General features: G+C 38.9%; 1 protein-coding gene across 1 annotated transcript in view; it reads right to left on the bottom strand.

Moving 5' to 3' along the window:
- mgat4d.S (alpha-1,3-mannosyl-glycoprotein 4-beta-N-acetylglucosaminyltransferase D S homeolog) overlaps nucleotides 1-17,659 on the bottom strand; it is a gene marked incomplete at its 5' end in the record, with an annotated part of 51,114 nt that overhangs the window by 23,396 nt on the left and 10,059 nt on the right. Inside the window, 5 exon segments of the mRNA NM_001095836.1 lie at nucleotides 1,712-1,825; nucleotides 2,885-2,931; nucleotides 5,428-5,561; nucleotides 9,327-9,470; nucleotides 15,770-15,931. Of these exon segments, the coding sequence (NP_001089305.1) occupies nucleotides 1,712-1,825; nucleotides 2,885-2,931; nucleotides 5,428-5,561; nucleotides 9,327-9,470; nucleotides 15,770-15,931 (601 nt within the window).

Below are 17,659 nucleotides of genomic sequence, written 5' to 3'. Positions count from 1 at the left end.
AAATTCTTATTCACTCTCTCATCATATCGCGTCTAGACTACTGTAACTCTCTGTTAATTGGCCTCCCCCTCCAGAGACTGTCACCTCTCCAGTCCATAATGAACACTGCTGCGAGGCTCATACACTTCAGCAACCGCTCCTCCTCTGCCTCGCCATTCTGTCAATCCCTGCACTGGCTTCTGCTACCTTTCAGAATCAATTAATCAAATTAATGACACTGACTTTCAAAGCACTTCATAACTCTGCCCCACCCTACATCTCTGAACTCATCTCTATATACTCACCCACTCGCTTGCTACGCTCCTCTACTGACCTGCTACTCAACTCTTCTCTCATTACATCCTCACATGCTCGCATTCAAGACTTTGCAAGGGCTGCACCCCTCCTCTGGAACGCTCTCCCACGGTCTGTCCGACTTTCTCCCAACCTTTCTGCTTTCAAAAAATCTCTGAAAACGCACTTCTTTCGAGAAGCCTACCCTCACTCTGCTTAACTACCAAACGCAACACCACATACAATACCACATTTCTCACCCACTTAATTCGATCTTGCCCACTCCCACACCTTGTGTATTACTCCCTTCCCTTTAGACTGTATGCCTATGCATAGGGTCTTCCTCACCTTTTTGTACCTGTATTGATTGTGATGTTTGTTACTCCATATGTTCTATGTATGTAATTCATGTGATTTAGTTGTATAATCACATTTACTTTACAGTGCTACGCAATATGTTGGCGCTATATAAATACATGTTAATAATAATAATAATAATAATAATAACTAGTCTTAAAGATTTTAGAATAAAATAATCTATTATTTCTCTATAGCACTACAGCCTATACTTAGACGTACACACATAACATATGTATAATGCCATTTTAGCCAGCTTTTTTTTTTTACTGGATACAAAAAAGTTAAATTACCACTTCTACCACTGCCTAGATCTGTGTATTAGACTTCAGACTGCAACTGATATTAAAGGAACAGTAACACCAAAGATTAAAAGCGTTTTAAAGTAAAGAAAATTAGTGATCAATTTGACCCATTTCACTTCGCCAAAATGCATTGAAGTGTATGGGCGTCAAATGTTTTTTTATTGTCGCACGATGCAGCGTGTCATATTTTTTGCACTCATTGGAGTCTATGGGCAAGACATCACTAATGGAAGTATAATGTACTGTTGTGCTGCACTTGGTAAAAACTGTGTATTTGTTTCAGAAACACTACTATATTTTATATAAACAAGCTGCTGCACTTCCATTTTACTTGGAGTTGTCCCACAACCCCCTCCCCTCCTTTTTGTGAATGCCCCAAAACTATGAATGATTTCAGTAATTCTTTAAGTCTGAACCCACAAAAACATTTAAATGCAACATATAAAGAACTATAATAAACCATGAGAACTTGTGGTGAAAAAAAAACACAATAATACTACAATAATAATGCCATACTACATAAAGCTGTGTGTCATTTATGAAATGTCACTGTCTTAAATGTCAGTAAAATTGATGCTTTTTGGTTTAGAGATGTTTTTGGCTGGTATAGTCGGTCGGTTTGATCAATATCACTAGAGCAGCATTCCACTTCAAGAATGAAATGGATGTTTTGCAAACTCTGGCACAATCGGTTCATTTCCTTCTACTGTATTAGTATTTCTAACAGAAAAAAACTTAGCTGAAGGTTACTTGCCCAGTTGGAAACAGTACAGTACCTTACTCTTTCTTTGGAGTCACCAAAGGTTTCCTTGATATTGGATAAATCAGGGTAATAGTTCACAGGAGGAGAGACAATCTCAAGGACGCCAGATTCTATCTCTTGAGGAAAACTATAAGCAGAAAATGAGTTATAAATGCTTCCCAATATGTAATGAAAGACGCAAAGTTTATCATGGTGCGGTTGATTGAATACTATAGGTTATTTGAACAGTAGCAAATTTTGCCTCTTATATTAAATAATCTCATTATTTTCTAAACATTTCTCTGCTTTGAATGTGTCTATTGCAGAGACTCTAAACTTATAGGTTGGATCCCAATGGCCCCCTCATACTGGTGAACATTTGAGTTTTTAAAAACACCACTATTAATTATTTACCTTACTACAAAGATGTTACAACACACACTCTAATTGGGCTTTGTAATGAAATTAATTTCATTTCTGCCTTCTTCCCTGAATGATTACCCTCTGCCGAACATGGCAGTGTTTTTCCACATACAACTTTCATTTGCACAATCAATTATAAATGGACTGGGTTTTGTGAATCACTGCTGATGTCTGATCTGGTTGCATCAGGTCACTAAATGTCACATGCTCACAGGATAATGGGTTAAAGACATGTCCAGGTTTCCTTTGCTATGCACTATTGACATTCGGACCATGGGGATATGCTTTATACCACAATTAACAAATGGCTGTATCAAGAGGGTCAGTGAAAACTGGGCTTCACAAACATGATGTACCATAAATTTGCATGTGTTCTGTGCTGACAGTTAGAATTCTAGGCTACAAGTTAATGAACATATAGCCATAGTTTAATATGTACACAGCAACACAACTCAATGCCCTATATCATTCTTACAGTTTTAAGTAGACTTTAAGCTGTTAGATAAATCTATTCGTACATATTTCAAAAACAGGTGTCCTTTCATAAACATAAAAACAGAATACTATAAACAGTGGTACATATACACCTGGACATATATATATATATATATATATATATATATATATATATATATATATATATATATATATATATATATATCTCAATATAACTCCCGATGAATATACAATTGTTTTTCTCGTTAAAAGACAACAACCTGGGCTATTTATTAAAGGGAATTATCCAAAGCAAAAGAAGAGAAGTTTAAAGGTAAAGAACACTTACTTATTTTTTATATCATTAGCCAAGACATTGACATAGTCGTGGTTCACCTGAAACAGAACACAAAACATTTTCATGTTATGGTTTAACACAAAATAGTTTGTCACCAGGAGTGAAACAAACGGGTAAATAAAGCAAAGAATCCTTTTATTGTGCGGTTTATGTAAACAAAGTAAATACTAAAGGATAAATTCTGCTTCGTAGAAGACACACCCTGCGTTCCAATACTGGACCAGTTTCCCTTTGATGAGTTCAAAGGAGAACTACAGTTTAACTAAAGAAGTAGGTTAGAAATGTTGTACATTATGTTTTGGGTTTTTGTACAAGCCCAAGGAAACCACATCCCTTTAGCAGGAAATATCTGTGTCTATAAATATGCCCCAGTATCTCCCCATCTTCTTTTCTGCTGATTCACTGCACATGCTCTGTGATGCGGTCACTTACTGAGCTTAGGGCCCCATTTACAATATACAGTACACATAGAAAATAAATGTCACAATAGGCTGATTAGTAATTAATACAGATAATTACTACATGGCAGAAACCAGTGCAACTAGCATCAGGATTTAATAATCAGCCTTATATCATCAATTTATATTACAGATCAACCTCATTTTCTGCTTGATAATTTGCTACAACCCCTAAGCTTAGCTTCTCAACAGCTGCTCAGAGCCCACTGAGCATGTGAGTGTCACAGTTACTATCCAAGATGGTGACCCCCTCTTAAAAGTTTGAAGTCCTGGATCATTGCTGCTATGGAGAAGCTGAAACTCGAGGTTGGTGCAATAAGTTCAGTATATAAAATATGCCATTTGGAGCCATATTCATTTTTAGGGTTTAGTTCTCGTTTAAAGGGGTTGTTCACTTTCCAACACTTTCTTTCTTTGTTGTTATAGATTTTTTGATTAGCTAAAAACTAGGAATAGTCAATGAAAAGTAAAAAGAGCCCAAAGACAAGACTTTCTTATGCATAACAGTGAACAAACTTTCTTGTCTGACTAGTAAACCTGCTTTGAATTAGAGATGCTGATTTCTCAAATACATGATACATGCAGAATGCATTATTTTATGGTGAGTGGATCAGGGCTGCACAGATACTTGTGCACTTCTGTAACCTGCTAATTCCAGCTGATTGCAATGTGAAATGCAGATGCCACTGCACTAAAATATGTTAGCCACATTTCACATTTTATAGAAGAGTAATCTGCACTCTCTTGTTAAACTCCCAGTAAATGTAATTGCAGATATAGGCAGTGACCTCCAAGCAAACCCAGCCATGCAGCCAGTGTACTAAATACAATAAGGGCATATTGTAAATATAATTTTTTTTGCCACAATGCACAGAAAGGGTCAGTAAGATGTTCTCTTTAAAACTCAAAGATATGTTAGGCACACAGATGGCAGGTGGGCTACATAGATACATTTCATGCTCCTTTACTGGGTGAAAAATGCAGGTACACAATACACTAAGGGAGTTATGTACAAAACTCTGAATACGTCATTTTTTTAATAAAATTCTGAATTTATTAAGCCCAGAGGATGGAAAAGTCAGAATCAGAAAATGCGGCATCTCAGACCTGTCGAGGTTACATATAAGTCAATGGGAGAAGTCCCAATGATTTTTTGATGTGTGCTGGGTTTTCAGACAAAAATGCATAAGAAATCTGGTTTTCAGGTGAAAAATCCGAAAAAAATCATGAAAACACAGATTTTTTCCCGCAAAGCAAATTTTCGGGAAAATGTAATAATAAATAAGTTAAAAAAACTGAGCAGATTTGATCGGAGTTTGTAGCAGTAAATGTTGAGATAAAATCGGACTTTGATAAATAACCCCCTACAAGTGCCATAGCCCTTAGCCCCATGCTACTCATATCTTTTAACAATCCATGCTTCTAAAGGGTAAGGTTGCATCCTTGTACTTTTCAATCTTCTTTCAATGAGACTGGACACATCCTTAGGCTAAATGGCTTATTTACAATAGAAATGTATCCAGTTTGGTGCACTAGTTCTCTGTGCAAGGTGTTTTTGTATTTAGTATTTGCTTGTAAAGCAGTTTCATGTCCAGAACGCAATTGCACTGAAATTCTGAAGGAATTCACACTTGCATAAAACATATGATAAACTGCAGTTTGGTGCAGCTGGTAACTCATAAGTTTAACAGTCAAAATACACAGCTTTCAAGGGTTCTGTGCCCAGGAGATTTGCATCTGATGTTATATGCAAACAGTGGGAACAAGTCGTATTGCATTTAAAACACAAGCTTACAAAAGGCATGTAACATATCTAATTTATGATGAGTCGTACAATCTCTTTTTGCGAATAATTCAGGCTCTTTAATGCTTGCGTATTATGTATAAGAAAATATGTTTAAATACCATATTTTGTTTTTCACACAATTTGCATTTGCATGGTTGCACCCACTTTTCCCAAAACACATACTTCACCTGATGTTTCAAGTAACATTCTTTCAGTGCATATAAACACATGAAACAAGCCTGCCTAGCAAGCATTTCAGCAATTGGGTCCCTTTGCCTACATTTTCTTACCTCCGCTATAAAAACAATCACAACGCAATCTCTCTTTTCATTTGCAGTCAGCTCTGAGAAAACTGAATTCAAAGTATCCATCAAGTAGCTCTGTTTGTCTCGCTTCACTGTGGGTATGCCAAACACAATGGAAACTGCCAGATAAAAGAAAAAATATTTATTTGTGATGTAACCCTAAATCGCTTCATGCTGCAACTGAATAGTATTAGTTAGTGGCTGAATCTTTCATTTTAAACAAATATCTAATGACAACGCCTATACAATAATAGTTAAATCCACTAGAGGTTTTATTCAGATTACAGGCTTGGGTCTGGTTTGGTCTGATGAGAACAGCTTGCCTCGATTAGGGCCATGTCACACATGAAGTTTTCTCCACCAATGTATTTACTGACATACTGTTTGCATGTAGATAAGGCCCATTTTACTAGGGTACCAATAAGGAAAAATCAGAAGAGGCTGACACAAGTCTGGACCCACAAAGTAGTAGAGCCGGAGTCAAATTGTAAAAAGTTTACATTTTATTCTCCATAATTAAGAACCTAGGCCTGACGCGTTTCGTGTCTACCAGGGAAGCTTAGTCAGAGGCTTATATTTGTATAGTTAGAGTACCAATAAGTTAGGCCACCCCCCAGTGAATGGAATCATCAATTTTTAAACTGGTACGGTGCTTCTTTTAGGAGATAAAATGAGTGGTCCACGCCAAAAAATAGTAATGTAGCATCACCATCAGAGATGTATTTCAGCCTGGTGCTGCCCTGGGCAACAGACCTCCATCTGAACCCCCTCCCTTTAATATTGGTGCATGGGCGCTTTAGCCTGCTCAATGCCAACTGAAGAAGAGACAGCATCACTGTAAGTGTTCTGCAGTGGGCTACGGTGGATTTTTTTTTGTTTGGTATAGACACCCAAGAGACCACCCAAAAGCTCTGCCCCCTGCAGGCATGGGCCCTGTAGTGCCCATATACAGTATACACATAGCCCTAGTCACCATGTTTATTACCTTTTCCAGGGGTCACCCGGCAAACTTTACTGTACTCTGCATGTAAGCGTCTAAGTCTGCACTACAGGCACATGGGAAAGGAAAGAAACATGGAGGTGCAGGGGATAATATAATATATTGCCACACAAAGTGAATATGGCTTTGACTTATGTCCACTTAAATTCTAACCCGCCTGCTGCTGCTCCTCTTTAATAGGTGCACGAAGAGATGACATTTTCAATCTGCGAAGATCAAATGTAACAGCATCACAGGATGATTTGTTAAATGTTTGTCAATGTAAAGCTGACTGGACCTTGTAGACCTCGGACCGATTTGGCCGCCTACGAGCTGGTCCTCATTCCAAGACCCTTTGGGTAAGAACCTCACCTTACAGGATATTCAAACCTGCCATGGGCTGTGTCACATTCCCAATACACAAAACACACAATAAGAACAGTGAGCTGATAATACATGAAAGATGTTTTCTTAACACATTCTTTCTTTATGCAATGGGGTGATGCATGGTGCCTATCAATGGGGGGGTTGTCTATGTCCTACTAGAGCCCTAAAATACACTTGCTGACCTGACCCATCATTCAACAAATGCAGAGCAAAACAGCAAAATACATGCTGCTCAAAAGTTGTTGTGTAAAAGAGTAGGCTATTGAAAATAATGTCCCCCTATATTAAGATAACAATTTATGTTTATTTGAATGGCCAATAATGGCACTGTTATCAACAGTATTAAAATATTCACAGAGTCATGAAGTTCAACGAGGGTCTGGATTTACTTGCTAGTCCAGTTTGCTCTGTGTGACACAATTTCAACTGCTTTAAATTTCCACATTCTTCAAACATGCATTGCACTGCAAGTAACTACATGTTATACCACACTATGCCCTGCACAAGGAGACGTCTTTGTTATTCTTTCAAGGGAAACAGAATAGCTCTTCTTGTAGGATAAATCTCTGAAGTTTAGATTTGCCACACCTAGAAAGTAAGAACAGTACACTTGCTTGTTTAGCCAGTTTCCCAGGACCATGCTAACTACAAGGACATTCACTCATGAATAAATATGAATACATCAAAGGAAGCAAAGGAGACATAGCTAATGTGTTTCACCATTTAACAAAACCCTTAATACATGCACGCATAACCCAATTAGCAAAATAATAATTTCAACCCCATCCCTCAAAATGCATACACACTTTTAACCCCTTCACTACCTTTTAGTTGTGAATTATGTTTGGTGTATTAAAAGTAGAAAAGTTGAATTAAAATTAAAGTGAATTAGTATTATATATGTGAAACATCGGCATACAGTTTTGATCTGACAAAATTCTGTCAATACATTTGCCTAAGAAATATATAAAGAAAAGTTAAAAACGGAAAGGTATAATCATTGGGAGGTGCCAAATATTAGGCAGCCCCAGTGATTATAATTGCTTATCTGAGACCCAAGGCCACTGCAGAAAGCTGTAGGATGGTCATGTGATCTTTTTACACTTCTTCGATCTTCTCTATGGACCTGGGCTGTGTGCACATGTGCAGTTGAGTGAAGAGCCAGCTTTTTGCTTCAGAGCAATGTGCACATGTGCACCAGCCAGAACATAGAGAAGATCCAGAAAGAGGAGGAATATTTAGCTTCCCTTCTCTTTGAATCTTTTTTATGTACAATCAATGGGAATAACCAATAAATATGTCATATAGGTACAGTTATCATCTTAAAATGCTTCTACCCTTTTCTTCCAGTAAAAACATTCATGCACACTACAGTCTTGGGCATAATCAACCATATTTGTGAATATAATTTTTTTTTTCTTTATACCATAAAGCTGGATAATATTTTCCATAGAAAACAGACTTGTGGGCTAACAGAGCACTTTTTTCAGAACTAGGGCCCCACTTAGTGCTGTGAACTCCACACCATGAGCACACTCTCAATGCAGGGGGCCAGTAAGAAGCACATGATTTTTTTTTTTATTTAAATAATGCTACTTATGCATGCAGGGGAGAGAGCCAGAATGCAGCCTGATTATGGATACCCAGCAAATACAAAATTTGCATCAAGAGGGAGTGGTGAAATGCAGATAAGTCAAGGCAGATTAGGATAGAAAAGTGACTTTTGGCAACCTGAAGATCATTTGTAACTCTGCACTAGGCAGCTTCAGAAGAGTGGGCAGGCCGGAAACCAGATTGCAGAAGTTCCAATAGATTATGGGTGTTAATTGTGTAATTCTGTAAATTGCTGATCCTGTCAGGCCTGGATTTGGGGACTCCAGGACTCAAAATTTTAGGGGGGTGGCATGCCACTCAACCACACCCGCATTGATTCGGTAGCACTAGGGATTTCCTGGAGATACAATAGTTCCTGTGCACCAATCCCCAGTACTCTGAACCCAATGCTGAAAATTAGTGCACGTTCACAAAGGTAGGGGAAGGAACAGGGGTGATGACAGCAGAGAGCCTAAGGATGTCTGCTATGTAAATCTGGCCCTGAATCCTGGCTACAATAAAAATGTAAGATTTGTGAAAGATTGTATAGTCCACTTTTTGCAGTGACAAGTGCTCGTAAAGTTAGCCTAGCCTGCCTGGGGCCAAAATTGAATGATGATATAAAAAGGTGAAAAATTAGCTCTTCATTAGCAACAAAAACATGCAACAAGGTAGCAGTAAAAAGTTCCATTCCAACCAAAACTCCATTTCGCTCAATGTCAGTGATCCGTCTTTACTGTTGGAAATGGTAGTCTTTGTTTGAGGTAAACTGATTATTGCAACTGTACATGTAGTCATGTAGTTCCCTGTAGTGCAGGGAACAAGACATAATAAGTTTGAACTTTCCTGCTGAACAGTCACAAATGTTGAAAAACAACAAATATGCTAATATATGTACATAATTAGTAAATGTTATGTTGCTTACCATTATTTCTATCTTTTCCATAGAGCACATTAGGGCGAATCTGGTCTTTATGCCCTTGTAGATGAGGCAGGAACATATAAATGTTTGAAAATTGCACAGAAAGTCTGCTGGACATGTTCAAAACCTTCCATCGTATCTCATCAACTAGAAATAAAATAAAAACATTTTACAATACTGTGCAGAAGAATTTAATATGGCTTAGTGAGAGGAAAGATAAACTACTGCTCAGTTTGGAATCCCTGGCTTAAATGACAACAAAAAAAAAAAATCAGTTTAAAAAAAAAGTCTTTATTTTGCACATACAGTAGAGGGCTTTCTGCTTGGACTTTTTTCTTTCTAAACCAAAAAGCTGAATTGTCAACCACTAGAAACATCTAAAGTCACCTAGCATAGAAAGCTGGTTATCTGTCCATGTAGTTTATCTGTTTAATTATAAACACAATAATTAACTGGCCTCACTCACAAAAAACATAACTTACTACATGTTACCTGGACCAATAATCATATCCTCCCACCATGTATATAGTCATCCCTCTGTCAGCCCCTTCAGACTGAGTAGGCAGCTTATCTGTCCATGCTTCGGGCCCCCTAATGGGTTGTCCATTGATAGGTAGGTGAAAACTGGGAGTTTGGAAGTCCTATAGACATTTTTAGCCTAGCAAACTCAAGTACTTCTACTGCTGAGGGCATATTATCACAAGTTAGGGATCTCCACAAAACTATACACAATGGATATTGTTAGCACTGTAGACATAGGGTTTCCAATTTAAAAATATTTTTTTATTAAATGTGCAAAAATATAACGTAGGTTTTTCAATGTTAGGAAAAAATGAATGAAATTTTTTTGGGTATTTCAAGTTTGTTAAAGAAGTGCTGTTTCATAAACTTTCAGTTTAGGATATACTGACCAAAAAAAATCCCCCAATATATATAGATTTCCTAGGCAAAGTAAAAAATTGGGTAGCAAAATATTACAATGTAAAAATTCCCACAAGGAAATGCTATTAAATAAATACTATTAGCTACAATGTAATCAAGATAAGTCCACCTGTCTAACATTTACTTCTGTATTGATATCCGGGGTAAGACTAATGATTTTGTGTGCTGAAAAATTAACAAACAATAGAAGCTGGCAGGTTGTATCTTTCTTGTAGAGCTCAAGTAGTGAATGTGGTAGGACTTGACTTTCTGGAAAGAGACAGTTTGCTAAAAATTAAGGATGCACCAAATTCACTTTTTTGGGATGTCTGAACATCGAACCAAATCCGAACACTAATTTACATATGCATGCACAGCGCTCGTTTAAAAAATTTGATTCTAAGCATTTAAATTCATCTGAATGTAAATCCTGCTAAAAAAAAAAAAAAGGCCAAAACCCGAACCAAATCCTGGATTTTGTGTATCCCTAAAAAAAAAAAAAAAAAAAAAAAGTACTGAATTTAGGAATAGGAAAAGATAAGAAGAGTGGAAAAGAGATTATTGTACCAACGCTCATGATTAATCGCCCGTGCCACAGCCTCTCTCCCAATTAGAGGCTGGTGCAAATGCAAAATCTTTAGAGTTGTGGACAAACAGGCTCAACAACTGCAGGTGCTGTGCTGCAAGTTGTATTTTAACACAACAAGGTTCGAGCTTAGTGGCTCACTTGAAAAAGAGCCACTAAGCTTGAAACATGTTGTGTTAAAATAAAACTTGCTGCACAGCACCTGCAGTTGTTGAACCTGTTTGTCCACAACTCCAAAGATAAGAAGAGTGTTTTGATAGTAGGCAGTTTGGATGACTAGGGTGAATACTCATCATTAATGGTAAAACAAGTTGCGACATAAGATAATAGGGGTAAGACAATAAAAGGGTCCATAGCAGATGTGTCAGCTGAAAGTTCTCTATCTCAGGGGGATAATAAGGAAAGAGAAAACAAAGAAGACACCCAGACTACATGCCGACCATCTGCACATAAAAAAACGAATATTGGCACTTTCAAAAGAGATTTAAAAGAGAATCAGTTCATGAATAATTATTAGCAGAAGCCAAGGGATCATCAGAGTTCAAACAACCATATGGAGATGCTGTAACTACAGAAATGTAGAAGGGCAGCAACGCCAGTTTTAGGTAGGGATGCACTGAATCCAGGATTCGGTTCGGGATTCTGCCTTTTTCAACAGGATTCAGACGAATCCTTCTGCCTGGCCGAACCGAATACTAATTTGCATATGCAAATTAGGACGGGGAGTGAAATCGCACGCCTTCTTGTCACAAAACAAGGAAGTAAAAACGGTTTTCCCCTTTCCACTCCTAATCTGCATATGCAAATTAGGATTTGGATTCAGTTCGTTATTCGGGTGAATTTTTTGCTAAGGATTCAGGGTTCGGCCGAATCCATAATAGTGGATTCAGTCCATCCCTAGTTTTAGGGGCATCATAACCTGCTGTTAGGCTGAACAACCCTGAAAAAGCAATACTCAAGCTCAGCCACAGGGTTCTGCAGCTAGTCTAAAACAGAAAAAAGAAGAAAATAGAGCCAGCAGCAGTCACAGCGCATTCAATTAGTGGGACTAGATAGAGCAGTTAAAATTTCATTTAATACATAAAAATAAAGAATGATCTGAAAAAGATGGTACAGAGTCGGTGAAACAAATGTAGCATTTTAAAGGAACAGTAACATCAAATAATGAAAATGTATTTAAGTAATACAAAAAATATTGCAGTGTTACCCTGCACTGGTAAAACTGCTGTGTTTGCAACACTACTATTGTTTATATAAATAAGCTGCTGTGTAGTCATGGGGGCAGATATTAAAAGGAGAAAAGGCTCAAGTTACACAACAGATAGCAGATAAGCTCTGTAGAACATAATGTTATCTGTTATCCACTATTTAACCTGTGCCATATACGATAGCCTTTTTTCAATTTCCACCATTGCTACACAGCAGCTTGTTTATATGAACTATAATAGTGTTTCTGAAGCAAACAGATACGTTTTATCAGTGCAGGGTAACACTACATTATATTTTCATTACTTTAAGACACTTTTTTGGTGTATTTGTAGCATTGCATTTTAAATACACATTACATGGTGTTTACATGAGTACACAGCAGCACAGAAATATGTATTTGTGCACTTTTTCAGTCCCCTCACCCCTGGCTCATCCCTGGTCATTGTCCCCTGGCACTTAGTTTGCAGCTGTTTGCTTCCCCTGCCACATCGGGACTGTGTGTGCTTGTTCTATTACATGAGCAGGGTGTGTGTAAGTGGAATGGGTGTGGTGTCCGGCCGTCTTGGCAGGGCGTCCGGCCAGCTAGGCCCGGCACTAGCAGTGAGGTTGTGGAAAGCCCTGCAGGGTTTTGTTGTGATGGCAGATACTATTAGGGCAGAGACACACGCGAAATTCGGGGAGATTAGTCGCCCGGTGACCAGGGTCGGACTGGCCTGCCGGGGTACCGGGAAAAGTCCCGGTGGGCCCTAGCCTCGGTGGGCCCCTGACTGTGCGGTCCTAGTGACACATATGTGGGCGGCGTGGGCTCCACTTAAATTAAATCACAAATGTTACCGGTAAGTACTTGCCATAGGGCCCACCGCCGCCCGCTTCAATCACTTCCGCCCTCAGCTGCCTGCATGCTGAGGACCCTGCTCTGCTAGGGACTGTCTGCGGTGTGCCTGGCTGCAGCCTGCACGTAAATTCTACGTTTCAGGCAGGAGGCAGCCAATCCAAGAGTCGGAGTCCCTCCCGCATAATTCTAGGTGCGGCTTTAGATTAACCGAGTGTAAGGGCTGCCCTGACAATCATTGGCCCGTCCTGTTCCCTCGCACAAGTCTCCAGCAAAAGCAGCTCCACAATCAGCACATACCCTCTATTGGAAGGAGTCACTCCGATCGCCATCTGCAGCACAGTCAAGTATTTCTGGTATTTCATTTTACCTCCCCCCTTGTTTCTCCCCTCCGATGCCCCCCTTAAAACACTGCATTTGACCATGAAATTGCAAGTACTGTGTTGCCCTGTGACCCCCTGTCGCCTCCCTCCTTCTTCCCGTCTGTCCTCCTCTCTCCCGTTGGCAGCGTGTCTGATCAGCACAGCACCATTTGTTAGCAGCAACTAGAGATAACATTGACAGCTAGAGATGGCAACTAAATCCTTCTTCCCTCTCTCTCTGTCTCTGCCTTCCTTCCTGTGTCACAGGAGCTCATGGTAGCTGAAGTTTTCATACAGATGTAGCGATTTTACAAAGAGAAAGTTATTGGATTTTTAGATTTGACAAGCTACTGTATCTGAAATTAGGTTTTAATGATTCATTAGAGTGGCATTTCTTCCTGCAGTATGGGTAAATAAACAGGGTTGAATGCAGGATAATCTATTCTATATTGGCAGGAATATTTGTCTATAAATAAATTAAAAGAAACTGCTGTCTCTTGATCACAGTACTTATGTTCATTTCACATTTACAATTCCCTACTCTCTATTTTCCCTTAAATATTTAGGATAAGACAAGTTTCACCATACATACTAGATTATGCATGTACTGGCAGCTACCTGACCTGCAAAATGACTAAACTTCCTTAAAGGGGCAAAACCTAAAATACAAGTTTCCACTCTGCGGGTTCACTCCATCTGTGGGTTTTCGCTTTGCTCAATGGAATCTTCTTTTGTTGTTGCTGGGAATGTGGTTGTGTTGTGTGACCAACCATGATGCGGATTGGGAAGGGAAAATGTAGAAAATCGGCGGTCAGCTGATGGTTACCATCTGGTCATGTGCTTTCAGAAAGAGCGAGTGCTGCACTATGAAACTGCTATTTTAATTTAATATTGTTATGGCCATTCCAGTTTTTTTAAAATAAAAATATTAATTTTGATATTAGTGGACACTATTTTGTACCAGGGGTGGGCCCTTGAGATGAGGTTTCCTGGTGGGCCTCAGGGACCCCAGTCCGACACTGCCGGTGACAAATCTCCTCTTCTACAGGGTGACTAATCTCCCCGAACTGTCCCCGCCTTCCCGCAGGCTAGAATGAAAATCCCTGGCAGGATGGCACTTGGATCGTTTTGTTTTCCATTGTCGCCCGAAATTGCCTCATGAGGAAACTTTGGGCGACCGGAAAATTAAGCGATGCGAATGCCATCCCTCCGATTTTCATTCTAGCCGGTGGGAAGGCTGGAAGGAATTTTTCCCCCTATGAGGCAAATTTGAGAAGCTTCAAATGGGTTTTTTTGCCTTCCTCTGGATCAACTAGCAGTTAAGCAGCTTATATATAGACCTAAAAAGTTGAACTTGATGGGCGTGTCTTTTTACAACCCTACTTACTTATGTAACTATTAAAAACCATTACCCCAGCCAGATTAGGTTCAGTGGAAAAACTGTGTTGCCTTGCCAAAAACTGTGGTTTCCAGGCCTTTTTAGATTATATTAAATTCATAATCAACATCAGATGCCTCTTACTCATATAATTACAGGCTTATTATTAAAAAAAACTCAAAATAGTTTACACTTCTATTGGAATAAAGCACTGAATCTCATGTGATCTATTTCATGCTTTCATGATTTAGTAATATCCTATATCCAATTTTCATAGTAAAGGCTTTAACCACAGTGCTGTTAAAAACCTCTTCCTGAAGCTAAACATACAGACAGACAACAACCACACTTAAATGTATTGTTGTTCCTATGATATCGTATATCAAGCTTGTGTGAGCTCTGGGATGGGTGCTCATTTAAGCCTACTACACATATATTCCTTGGGCGTATTTTATGTTACAGGTGAATTTTAATATATCAGAAAATATCTTTCCATGCTCATCAGTGTGAATTGCCTTAGTAAAACATTTTTATTGATCAACCACCTGAAACTGCAATTTTCATAGTTTATACAACTTATATTGTATCACAAGCAAATCATTCTTACACCAGTGCAAAGGTATTTTCTGACATTACCATTGCCCTTAAAGGGACTGATCAGTGTAAAAATTAAACCGGACAGTTAGATAGGCTGTGTAAAATAAAAAAAATATTTTCAGTATCATTCATAGTAGTAATATGGGCTATGTTATTGCTATAAAGGAACAGTTAAGTGTAAAAATCAAACTGGGTAAATATATACGGTATACTGTAAAGAATAATAATAAAAAAAAGTTTCTAATATAGCTAGTTAGCCAAAAATATAATCTACAAAGGCTGGAGTGACTGGGTGTCTAATATAATAGCCAGGATACAACTTTACATCTGTCTAACCTGTTACTAGTCAGTCACCAATCAGTGACTTTGGTAGTCACTTGGGGGGGGGGGGCTGCACTTTCAGGGAGATATGTTGCCCACAGTAGTAATTTTTTGAAAGTCTACAAATCTCTGTGTTATTTTCCTTTACCCAGAAAAGCAGAATGAAGATGTGTACACATATCTTAGCACAAGCATTGCATTTTGCTTAGAAGTGCTTCTCAGATAACAAGATAACCATACCTGTGTGATTCTCAAAAGCATTCCTCTTTTCTTCTACAGCTCGTTTAATTTCATCAAGGACCTTACCCAAGTCCCGAGACCTCTTCTGGTTCTCTTGCTCTGCCAGATACAGCCTTTGCTGGAGATCAAAAAATTGTTTTTCGTGCAATTCTCCTCCATTTTCTGCAAAACAAGGGGTCATATTAGTTTAAAAAAATCTTACACATATGGATTCTTTTCAGACTAGCCCACCAGGATACAAGAAAAGCTCCCATTGGTCCCTACTGCTCACCTAATTATTTCCCTTGTTTGCCTATACACAGGGCCATATTTATATAGGAGCACATGTGCCTGTGCCTAGCAGCTTTAAAGGGGGTGCCCTTGGGTACCTATACCAAAAAATATTTTTTTTTTAAATTAAAAAAAAAAAAATCTCTTGAGGAAGTGGCACTACATGTGATCTATGATGTAATTCCTGTTGCCAATGCACTCCTAGCCCCTCATCCCCCCAGTTTAGCAGCCAGATTTCCTCAGGAGTCTCTGGCAGCTAAGCTGAGGAGATGAGGGGCTAGTGCATTTTTTGTGCATTGGTAGTAGAAATTACATCATAGGTCACATGCAGTAATGCTACTTCCGCAACTGTGGTCCACCCTAGGCACCGGACCTAGATACAACACTGCCTATATACTAATCATTCCCTATCTCTATATGAGAAAAAAGAGAAGAACTAGAGGGAAGGATAGATGATAGTATGTAAGGAGAACCTAGTAAGAAAACAGAGTGAAGAGAGAAGGAAAAATAGCATGGAAAGCTGACTTGTGGTCTACACTTTTTTGGTGGGCCCCTGGCATTCTGACATAGAGTGCTACGGTTTGTATATGCAGTGCTGTACATTTAAAACAATACAGTATAGGGGACATAACAGATGAGGGACAATACAGTTCCAATTTGCCATGTCAGCAAGTCTTTAATATAAGTATTCTATAATAGTAGTCTGGAAAATGTCGGGAAAATGTATATGTTCCCTTCTCCAGAAAACTATAGATGCACTGAACACAGACCTCTGTTAGGTACTGAGCTGAAGTCAAGCACTTTTTTACTTAATTTGCACTTGAGTCATAGGCGTGCAATTGTGCAAAGTCATAGGTGTGCAATTTAACAGTGCTGGAAATGTGATTAAATTACCTAACACAAGTGCACCAGAGATTGAAATCACATAAACCTTCTGCCCACTTCCATAAGTTCAGTTATAGAAAACAAATTACATGTGAATCTAGTAAGCTGTTTGCCATCCAACAGGGGCAGATTCGGGGACAAACTTCCACTTCTTCAGGACGACTGATCTTCCCGAACTGCCTCCCCTGCCTTCCCACTGACTAAAATGCAAATTGCCGGCGGGATGGCACTCTGATCGATTTGTTTTCCGAAGCCCTTAAGTTGCCTCACGAGGAAACTTCGGGCGACATTTGGAAAACGAAATCGCTCTGAGTGGAACAAGGTGCGTTGAACTGATGAGACAAACATTTAGTTATTTGGTCATAACAAAAAGTGCTTTGCATGGCAGAAAAAGAACACCTCATTCCTGCTACCTACTGTCAAATTTGGTGGAGGTTCCATTATGCGGTGGGGCTATGGGGCCAGTTCAGGGACTGGGTCCCTTGTTAAAGTCGAGGGTCGGATGAATTCAACCCAAGGCATTTAGGCAGAGGGAGAAGTACAATATTCTGGGATGGCCTTCACAGTCCCCCAACTTGAATATCATTAAGAGGTGTTCCCAAACTTTTTCATATGACTGTATATTGTCTACTATAAAAATTCAAGGTTAATGGCACACTGGGCATGTTTTCTAAGCAGCTGAAAAGCTACCTTAATTGCTCCATCACCCTATTGACATAAAAGGGAAACACTTGT

This window comes from Xenopus laevis, chromosome 1S (genome assembly GCF_017654675.1).
Source record: "Xenopus laevis strain J_2021 chromosome 1S, Xenopus_laevis_v10.1, whole genome shotgun sequence".
Classification (NCBI taxonomy): Eukaryota; Metazoa; Chordata; class Amphibia; order Anura; family Pipidae; genus Xenopus; species Xenopus laevis.
This window is presented reverse-complemented; position numbering and strand designations above follow the sequence as displayed.